Source organism: Capsicum annuum, chromosome 6 (genome assembly GCF_002878395.1).
Source record: "Capsicum annuum cultivar UCD-10X-F1 chromosome 6, UCD10Xv1.1, whole genome shotgun sequence".
NCBI classification, from domain to species: Eukaryota; Viridiplantae; Streptophyta; class Magnoliopsida; order Solanales; family Solanaceae; genus Capsicum; species Capsicum annuum.
The window spans coordinates 217,133,185-217,144,645 of record NC_061116.1 but is presented as its reverse complement, the minus strand read 5'-3'; the positions used below and the strand labels follow the sequence as shown (position 1 = coordinate 217,144,645).

General features: G+C 29.8%; 1 protein-coding gene across 1 annotated transcript in view; it reads right to left on the bottom strand.

Moving 5' to 3' along the window:
- The window catches only part of LOC107875751 (GDP-L-galactose phosphorylase 1), a gene marked incomplete in the record, with an annotated part of 2,495 nt that extends 1,715 nt beyond the window's left edge, over positions 1-780 (bottom strand). The window contains 1 exon segment of the mRNA XM_047414003.1: positions 1-780. Within this exon segment, the coding sequence (XP_047269959.1) occupies positions 1-99 (99 nt within the window).
- Between the last annotated feature and the right edge of the window lie 10,681 nt (positions 781-11,461).

The following is an 11,461-nucleotide window of genomic DNA, read 5'->3' as shown; positions in this document are numbered from 1 at the left end:
GCAATTCCGACCACAGCCGACACCACGAGCACCAATTTCATCTTCATCCTTTTGGAAGTTAGAGACAAGTGTAGGAACCCTCTTAATCTTAAGCATCATCTTTACTTCTTTTTTGTGATTTTATCTTCGAATTTTTACTAGGTAGAACAACCTTAATTAAACTGTACGGAATAATCTAGAGATCTAAGGTAGGTAAGTAAAAGCAAGCTATATCTAGTAGTAGGAGGAGAAAATGGAACCGCCGCCGGCAAGGAAGAGGAGGTCGGAAGGACTACCACCTTCAGATGGCAAAGCGCCACGTCCACCGTGGGGAGCAGGATTAGTAGCCGTTACACAACCCTTACGTCGTACTGCCCGAACATGTAAGAGTGGTCGGCGACGGTTTACTTTGTGTATAGCCGTGATGTCTACAACTTGTTAACCTGGGATATTACCCTCTAAACCAAATATACAATCTATATTTCCTTGTCAATGAAAAAGAAAAAAAGAAAAACACCCAGATTGTTGTAATGGTTTTTTTTCTTTGTTGATAGGATTGTTCTTTGTTGTTGCTACTATGGGCAGAAAATTAAAGAAGGAAATTTGGTTTATTGATTGATGATGAGAAAAAAGAGAAGGGAGATGTTGGGGGTATTTATATATAGTATAAATTAGAAAAAAAAAAAAGGGTAAAGGGTAGGATTAAATTATTGTGGCTGTGGGTTTACCAATGGGGTGGGAGTATTGTAGAGAGATAAATGGCGGGTACTGTGTGAACAAGGTTTGTGGAAGATGTAAAAAGGGGCAATGGAGGTAGACAGCAAGGCGCGATAATAATTGGCCACCAATTGTTGGTGCGCGGGGAGAAGGGGTGGGTGGGTCGGTAATACCGTACAACGCCGTATCATACATTATGTTAAAATGAGATTATTAAATACTACTCTCTCCATTTCATAATAAATTAATTATTAAATTTTGACACTTATATTAAAAAAAATAAAAATACAAACTTATCATATTTTTTTATTTTTATTCTTTTCAAATTTCAAAAATTTAATAATGATACATCAGTTGAATGGTAAATTTGAAAAAAAAAAATCAATATCTACATTAAATTGTGAATCATTTATTTATTTTAAATATATTAAAAAATACTTCAACAATTCACTTATTATGAAATGGAGGAAGTAATAAATAAAAAATAAATAAAGGAAGAAAATTATGTTGCGAATATCGATATTGAGATTTTTTATGATTATTTAATCATGAAATCAAATTATACTATATTATATATTTTAAGATAATCAAAAACAAATATGTTATTATTTGAAAATGATAACATACTATATCATGAGTAATCGTCATTCAAACAAAGTGGAAGTGTAATTAGAAGGTGCGGTAAAAATTTAATTAATAAGGCTAATTTGGTAAAATAGATGTTTGATATGGAACAGTTACAGCTTACGGAGGACATGATTCTTGATAGGAATATGTGAAGAACGCGGATTAGGGTAGAGTGTTAGGGGGTGAGAGAGTGTGTCGATAATAGTAGGGGAGCGTTCTTCTATGTCTAGAGTTTCTTGTTCATGGTGGTGTGGATGTAGTATTATCGTGTGGCTATTTTGCATACCATACTAGTTTATATGCACTCATCTGTGATGTTTGTTATACTGTTAGTTTGTTTTGCGCACCGTACTAGTTTATATGCACTTATCTTTTTTATTTGGTATACCGTTATTGGTTCTAAGTCGGGGGTCTATCGGAAACAAGTTCTCTACTTTATATAAGGTAGTGGTATGGTCTGCGTACACTCTACCCTCTCCAGACCCTACTATGTGGAAATACATTGGGCATGTTGTTGTTGTTGTAGTAAGTGTCAAGTCTATAGGAATCAACTAATATGAAACGAAAGAAATACTCTCTCCGTCCCATTTTACCCGTCCTAAATTGGGATGGCACACCTATTAAGAAAACAATGATTGATAATGTAACTTTACCATTTTGCCTCTCTTAATTGTGTCTTATTGTTAATTCCAATATTGATAGATGACTAATACCAAAACACTATTTATATTCTTAATGGTGTACTCTTGATGTTACTCCTCTTTGCAATATTTTTCAAAAATGCTAATAATAACGAGTAATTAATTACACTAAGGGGTTGTTTGGTTGGGAAATTGTTATACAGGAATAACTAATACCGGGATTAGTTCTCTCGGGATAACTTACCCCACTATGTATATGGGATGAGTTATCTCATCACTATGGTGTAAATGATGGGATAAGTTATCCTACCATTGATTAATCCCTCCAACCAAACATTCGTTCATTTGACCTTTATATTTTATCTCGAGATTACTTACCTCAAACCAAATGACCCTTAAGGGTATAATGGAAAAAAAAAATGTCTTGTCTTGATAAGTAAAAAAGGACAAGTAAAATGGGACAACAAATTAAAAATTTTTGGACGAGTAATTGGACTTAGAAAGTATTTATTTAGGGAGCAGACATCATTTCCACCCCATACTATACAAGAAAAATTTAAGCCACACCTAAATTATATAAGTGACCTATTACACACCTTAACTATATAAAAGTGATATTATTACCTCCCCGTGACCCCCATGCTAAGGTGCGTGTGTTACACTTATTTTAGGCGCGTCCATCCTATTAAATAACAAAATATACGGCTAAAAACATTAAGGGAAAAAACATCGTTTCCACCCAAATTATAGTCGAAAAGTCGAATCCACACCCAAACTATATAAGTGACCTACTACACACCTTAACTATAAAAAAAAATGATATTTTTTACTGACGTGGCATGCATGTAAAACACCACACCAAATGCAAGTGGTGGTAGCCTGATAGGGTGTAAATAGTTTTACTTTTTTATAGTTTAAGTGTGTAATAGATCACTAATATAGTTTAGGTATGACTTCGACTTTTCGAGTGTAGTTTTGGATGAAAACGATATCGTTTACCATTCTTCATAAGAACAATAACTATTTAAAAATACGAGGGGTTTTCAATTCCCCCCGTAAATAAGTCGCATTTCATCTTCCAAAGCTAAGTTTTCATTTCACTTTGACTCTCCAGAATTTTATGCTATCTTTAGAGGATTTTTACAGGTACTCCCTCCATTCCTACTTATTTTGTCACCATTTTAAGTTTAATTTGATAATTATCTTTATTTGTATTATTTTTATTTAATGCTTTTATTTTTTACATTATACTAATATCTCTTTATATGTATGACTAAGGATAAAGATGAAAACAAACAATTATATTTATCTTAATTTTTTAAAATGACAAGAATATTATGAAATATTTATTTTTAATACAAATGATAAGTATTTAGGAATGAAGAAAGTAATTTTAAATGAGTACGGCAAGTAATTCTCAAGCTATAAATACGAATGTTACAAAAGTGTTATTCCCTTCGATTCATTTAATTTGTCCTGGTTATTAAAAGTAAAATCATATGCATACCCATTGTCATTTAGACATTAGACACTTAAACTAAGAATTATACTTATTGAATATTCTCTCAATTCTTTTTATTTGCCACTTTTTGATACGACACACCCATTAAGAAAACTATGATTGGTATAGTAATTTTATCATATTGTCCTTATAATTGGAGTAATAAGTCTTTGAAAATGATCTGGAGAATAAGTAATTAATGTTAAGAATAAAAAATAAAAAAAAATTCTTTTCTTGAGCAAAAATGATAAGTAAAAATAAAAATAAAATTTTAAAATAGTAAAAAATAAAAGCAAACCGAGGGAGTATATATATGCTTTTGATGTACAATTTTCCATAGTTTTCAAGTGGCAAGGAGTATTAGGCAATTGTGGTTGTGGTTTGTTGATGGATAGAGGTTGAAGGACTAGTGGTCCTGTCTATTGGCAAAATGTTTTTGGACCAAATTTTTGAAGATATGCAAACAGCGATATTATATTGTAATATTGTATTGAGGTGTTCTTGTTTTCTTTTGAATACTTTTCTATAAATTAATTAACAATTTGTCACTTGCAAACGTAATTGATAGATTCAAATGACCAAAATATATGCAGTGACAAATGAAATTATTTGGATCTGGAAAAATATGACCACTTTCTCTAGAATTATTATTTGGATAGCACAGAGAAATTTCCCTAAAAGAGAAATGCAGCTTTCAATTAAAATTGATGTTATATTATAATGATGGTATGATGTTGTTGGTGAATTTTCCTACTTTAGAGCCCAAGTTAGACACTACAAGTATATAATGAAAATTTCATACGTCTCCAAGAAAAAATATTAATTGTCGGGATAGGTATATAGACAGATTTAGAATTTTATTAATTGTTTGACTTACGATGTTCAAAATATCTAGAAAAAACTCGATTGTTTCACAAGGCAATTCAATTTTAAATTATTGTAAAGTGAAGGACTCACGACAACAAAGAACGTCCTAAATAATCAATTTGTTTTGAATGACAGAAAATATAGATATATGAATGAAAAAAATACTAAAATTTCATTAAACATAAAGTTTTGAACTTACAATAATGCAAGCATCTTTTATGTACTGCTCTAAAATGACCCAAAAGGACACTGGAGGGGCAGGCTTTATGTTTGGACGTGCATGCTGCGACGGTCACTTTATGTCCGTGCGACGTGTGACATATTTCCATTTGCTCATCATTTAGGACCATGCACTATTTCATTTTTTCAATTTTCATATGCAGAAATTATATTATTATGGCCCTCAAAACATGATATATACTGTTTGTAAAGGAAGACAAAACATATTTAATAATGATGTTCGGAAATAAATAAATAAAAAAAATTATTGTAGTTTGAATATGTTAGAAAAATTATTATTAGTTATCTCAAAAATAAATAATATCATATTCTGTATTCTTTGCTAGCTATTAATCACCTTTAATACTTTTTAATAGGTTATTAATTATTCCTTGTTGACCCTATAGAGGAGAAAGATAAGTATTTTTTTATTTTCTTTTTTTGTGTGTTGGATTTTTATTCTTCTGAATCTTTGTTAATTTCTGACTTCTAATTATATTAGAAGAGTTTGTTGAATTTTGGATATAATATATATCTACGTATGGTGAAATATCTTCAAAGACAGTGGTAATAATATTCAGTAAGTATTGGTGATGACATATTTTTCATAAAATTTACGACAGAGTATAGCTTCAAACCAGAAAAAATAATTTATAATATATTAATTACTCAACATTTGAAATCAGATCATTTTTCCGTATTTTGATAGTGAATTATTTCAATAATTAATAATCAAAATAATACTACAATAATAATAATAGGATTTAAAGTCAAATAGTAATAAATATATATATTACTATAAAACATGAGCAAAGTTATTAGATTTATACATGAACGGAAGACGATTACAAATTGCTTCGAGCAGGATTACGTAAGTATGGATGCATGAGGAATTACGTATTTTATTGCACTTAAATTAAACCTATAACAACTAACAAGGTCTCTAGATCCACGTCCACCCCGAGAGTTTTTATAGTATTTCTTAAAATTGAAAAGTCCTTCGAGACTGGCTTACTGGTTCGGAGGGTGATAGCCCATCACAGTTGTTCGAGATCGAATCCTTCCTCAATGTCTTTGAGCCATGAGCCTGTCGCACAGGGTTTGCCTAGTGCGGTTTACATTCTCGTATGGTTTGCAGGCTATTGCATCGAGGGATTTATCCAGTGTGCACACAGTATTCACCATAGAATGCTCACCCGAAGAATAGAGGCTGTAACAGACGGTGTTCCCGCGCCCCCCCCCCCAACCAAAAAAAAAGTAGAGTTGTTAGAGGATATTTTTGGTAGGTGTATTTAAGTATTTTGCTAGCAGATGTACTTATGACGTGTGCGGAATCTTCTTCTTCATTTATTCCCAATCTCGTCTTTCATTACTTTACGTAATTAATACAATAATTTTTTGCGGGGACTTGAATCATGCAGTATACTTTTTCCGTTTCAAAATAGTTTATTTTTGTTGACTTAATACTCTTCGAAAGAAAATATTTATTATGAATTTATTTTGCTAAATTAGTTTTATTAATTATGTTTTAAAAATATAAATTTGAGTATATATATACTTTATTTGGTCATTTAATAATAAAAATAGTACTATTAGAAGAACATAATAAATCCTCTTAATTTCATAAAATGAACAATTAAATTGAAATAAATACTTTAAAAAGATGATAAACTATTTTGAAACAGAGAGACTAAATTGAAGGTGGTGTCCTTTAAAGTATCACTAATTAATCATACTCCCTTCTGTCTTATATGAGTACTAGATATCGAAGGCCCGTGCTAATATATATTATTTTTTGTCTTAATTTATGTGACATAAATACAATTTAGATAATCAACCATTAAAATAATTTAAATTTTTAGTTATTGTGATTTATAATACTTTTTCTTCTATTTCAATTTAAGTGACACTGATATAAGTTCGAGAGTCAATCGAATATTTTATATTTTTAAGTTGCTAAATATGTGATTTATAATGTTTTTGGAATAATTTTTCAATGAGTTATGTCTTTCTCAATCCGATCGTAATTTTTATGGCAATAAAGTAATTTTGATAGTCAAATGACTATTTTATGTTTACATATCATATTCTGTGTATTTTTTTTATGAAATATTATTAATTGTTTTATGCTCAGATGACCATAAAAACTAATTAGGGTGATATAATAAAATCACAATTGAAACAATAAAGCAAACATGTCTTAAATAACTATTAACAATTAATTAGAAGTGATAAAATAAAATTATTATAAAAAATATCGTATAAGACATCTAATTAATTTAAAATACTGAGAGTTAATTTATCATTAAATAACTTATAATAATTAATTAGAGATGATATAGTAAAATTACGATTAAAACAATTGAAGAAGGTAGTACAAAACATTAAGAGTTAATTTATTATTTTATTTCTATTTTATCTTTTTTTTTTCAAAATTAATTGCAGGTGATATGATAAAATCACGATTAAAACAACGAAGTAGACATGTCTTAAATGACCTATAACAGTGATATAATAAAATTACTATAAAAATACTTGTGAAAAAATTTAAATAAGTCTCATATAAGACATCAAGTAGAAATAAAATATTAACAATTAATTTATCATTTTATTTTTAAATTATTATTTTTATTAAATATTATTAATTACTTTATATTTAAATAACTTATAATAATTAATTAGGGGTGATATCGTAAAACAACGATTGAAGCAGCTAAAACAGACAGTACAAGCAGCCATGTTGAAGAGGTATCTGCTTATTGCGGCTTATTATTAAGAGTAAATTCAATTTATTATAAATATTTTTCTTAAATTATTTATCCGCTTAAGGTTTTTGGAGTTTAATCATTATTTATCTTGACATTGAAGATAAGGTTTTCACATGAACACGTGATTGAGCTAATGTATGTCCAACCATGGGTTAAATCCAAACAAAACCTAATAATTCTTGCAATTATTTTATCCTTTTTGTAGAATGCAGGGAATCAAAATATTTTTCTATTTTTCAATGATTGTACCCTTCACCTACTCTACCAAATTTTGATGAAGACCAAGAAAATTAATTCAATAGGATCGAGCATTTAGGGATATTGTTCAGTGGTCAATAAAGATATGTGTTTAAATAATTAACTTTTCTCTCATATATTCAGATTTTATAGTATAAAGTTATCTCGTATAAAAGTCTCTAAAAGATAAACAACTATGTCATAAAATTATTTGAGGATTGTTGTATGAAATAATTCCAACACCATAATTATAAAAATAATTAAATAAGATATTATACTAAACATATGACATCCTAACAACTACTTAATATACGTGACTAATTCATTTTTTAACATTGTGATGAGTACACCACTCATTGTCTAATATAATTACAAATCAATATATATTAAAATTGCAGTTGATGAACTTTTTCAAGAGATAAAATACTAACCCACATGCTTGGAAGAATGCGTACGAGATAAATTTATAAAAAAGTCCCCACCAATATAAAGAAAAAAGCTGTTGTCTAAGTTACTTTTTTATATCATGTGCAAAATATACGACGTTTTGAGTTAACGAAAAAAAAAATTAACAATGCTAAGAGGAGGTTCTATATTCTATGTTGTTTAGAAAGTTGCGATATTATGTACATAATTTAGGAAAAATAAAGATATAGAAGTGGACAGATACTAAAAACAGATAAAATTGTATCATGTGTCTTAAAAATTGTTAGAATTTTATCTTGAATTTACCTATATTACACTGATTTTATCATGATTTTGGTTTACTTTAGAAAAAAACAAAAGGAACTTTAAACTTGATCTATGAATTTAGAATTTTTTTTTAAACAATGACACAATATCATTGTTATGATTTTATCATGATTTGTCATACACAATGAGACTTATAATAATTATAATACGTGACAACAATATTGAAATTCATGTTGTATTTGAGATACAATAATAACCCACCTAATGAACCTCATAGTGATATTAATCACTCTTCACATCATTTTGGAGGCTATGGTATACCGGTCCGACATTATGCCGAAATCTCAATATCCACCTAAGGTGGACTTCTGTTGAAACCCAGGATTCGTTCAATTTATGGACTAAGTTATTTCACAATTATTAATTTATAAGTATAATTTTTTGATTAATTTATTTTATTTGAGATGCATGTTTAGAGAATAACTTCAAATTTGAAATAAAGTAAAATAATTGAGAATTAAATTTGTGATAAAATTTATATTATGTTTAATCGCGCACCAAAAGACCCAAAATGTGCCACGAAATGAATGTCTTGGATGTTGTCTCGATTATGAATAAAGAAAAATCCCATCCAATTCTTGGGAAATTTCCAAAATCAATAAACGACGAAAATATCTTAAGCAATAAACCCTTTCCACTTAATAGTAGGAAATTTCTCAACCATGCATATATATTATATATAACAATTTTACAATTTGTTAAACCATAGTACCTATCCAACAAATGGTCCACTACCCATGTGAACCTCCATACCTTTTAAAATAGACTTGGCTCAAAAGGACACATGTGATGTGCCACTGCTAGATTTGTCCTTCATATTAATCTAGAGTCATTTAAATAAGATCTCCAACGTTCAATCGTTTATTATGTGCCATGGTGATCTTTGGATCACTGTATATATTACGTACTTCACTAATTAAGAAGTTCGACAATTTAGAGAATTCCCTTTCTATCTGTTATTATAGTATTGCCGTGTGGATGTATGCTCTTATGTGATTTGTTTGTTATATTATTATCTGTCCTGAGCCGGGGGTCTATCGGAAACAACCTCTCTACTTCATCTTAGGTAGTGGGATGGACTGTGTACACTTTACCCTCCTCAGACCTCACTTGATGGGTATACACTGGGTTGTTGTTGAAAATTTAGTGAACGATGTGATATGTAACTTCATTTTTACAGCACCATAAAGTTGATTTTTCGAGTGTGAAATATTTTTGGCAAGTGTGGAGTCATTGCCTACCATGAGATTTCCGAAAGAAACGAGTCAAGAAGCTAAGGCCAAAGGGACATGAGAAGGATGTTGTTGGAAAAAAGAACATGAAGTGAACATAAAAGGTAAAAGAAGGGATGTGGGGTGGAGTGGCGGAGCCAAGATTTTCACTAAGGAAATTCAGAAATAACATACGAATAAATCGAAGGGGGACAACATTTACTATATATACATAAAAAGAATTTTAATCATGTACAGATAGTATAATTTTCCACCGAAGAAAATTTGAATAAACCCCTCACCAAAGGGTAGCTTCGCTCCTAGGGTGGGGTGGTGGGGGTGGTGGGGTTGAGGGTGGGTGGGTGGTGTTGATTTCCTCATATTGGTAAAATTTGTAATTTGTATCTAAAAATAGAATTAAGCATGTCTATCTAACAAGTGGTATAATTCATATGTGAGAAAATTGGTAATGTATACCTCGTATTTGGTTACCAAGATCTGATATTTAATCACCATATAAAATTTGAAAATATATGGTGTTAAAAAAGTAGAGTGTGTATAAACATTACCTTTATCTTGAGAGATGGATAAGATGTTTTCGGGAGATTCTTGACTCAAGAAAAAATATATCTACACGGATTGACAAAAAATATTAGAACTGAAGAAATCATGACAGAGCATTCCAAAAAAAAAAAAGGAACATTAACTATGATAAAATAGTATGATTATCAAAGTACAAGAGATAATACATACCTAAGTTGCTCGGATTCTTCAAAAATATCTACAGGTGCGTGTCGGATCCTCCAAAAATAGTGTATTTTTGAAGAATCCGATATGGGTGCGGCAACATTTTTGGAGAGTCCGAGCAACTTAGATACATACATAGCAATAGAAATTGAAGGACAAGAAACTACGGGAGAAATATTACGACTACTAGTATGGAAGGATAAATAAGACAATATTGTACTGCCTACTAGCTTTCTAACCTAGTCTTTTCATCCACAACCGTATATCTAATTAAAGGTCATGTACTCAGTAAGCTGTAATTGTGTATGTCTTGCCTAGTCAGTTCTCCCAAATACTTTTTCGACCTACATTTACCTTTCCTGAGATCATCAATAGTCAACGTCTCACACCTTTGCATTAAGATATTCGTGCCTCTTTTTTTAAATGTCTAAACTATGCCTACACTCCTACTTTGTCCCAAATATCTTCATTAAGTCATCTTCATTAAGTTATTGACTCGGCCAGTATGCTTGATTAAAATATTACCTAAAATTGATCTAATTACTTTTATTCTAATTTTTTATTTTTCTATATAAAATATGAAAGAAAATATTTCATTTATAAACTGAGATAACTTTTTAGTACAATTCTCTTTTACGTTAGATATGTGAGAGTGCACCCATCCCATATTTATAATATAAACAATCAAATTAAACTAGGTCTAGAATATTTATTTGTATATGAACTTACGACAAACAAATCCTATATAAATATAAAATATCAAATACTAAACAATAAATGATTAATACTCCGTCATTCAATAAAATATGAAATTATAATTTTGTTTGGAATTATAAATACAGAGAAAATCCTTGTTTCGAACAAAAACGACACCTACTTTAACTAGAATATTCTATTAATCGTGATCAAAACTTGTGGCTCAATTGATTTGAAAAAGATTGTATGATGGTATTTGGTCAATACCAACTTAATAATATTCAAAAGAGTACGTACATATTGATTCTCATTCGCACAATAGTATTGGTCTTTTAGGATGACCACGTTTCAACTTTTTCCATCCTCCCTTTCCACAAAATTAGAAATTATATAATATATCCAAATCCATCAAAATTAAAATAATAAAGCTCTCACGTAATGAATAACAACATTTGATAAAGAGGCATGTACGTTAGCAGCCCCGGATTATTTATAGTT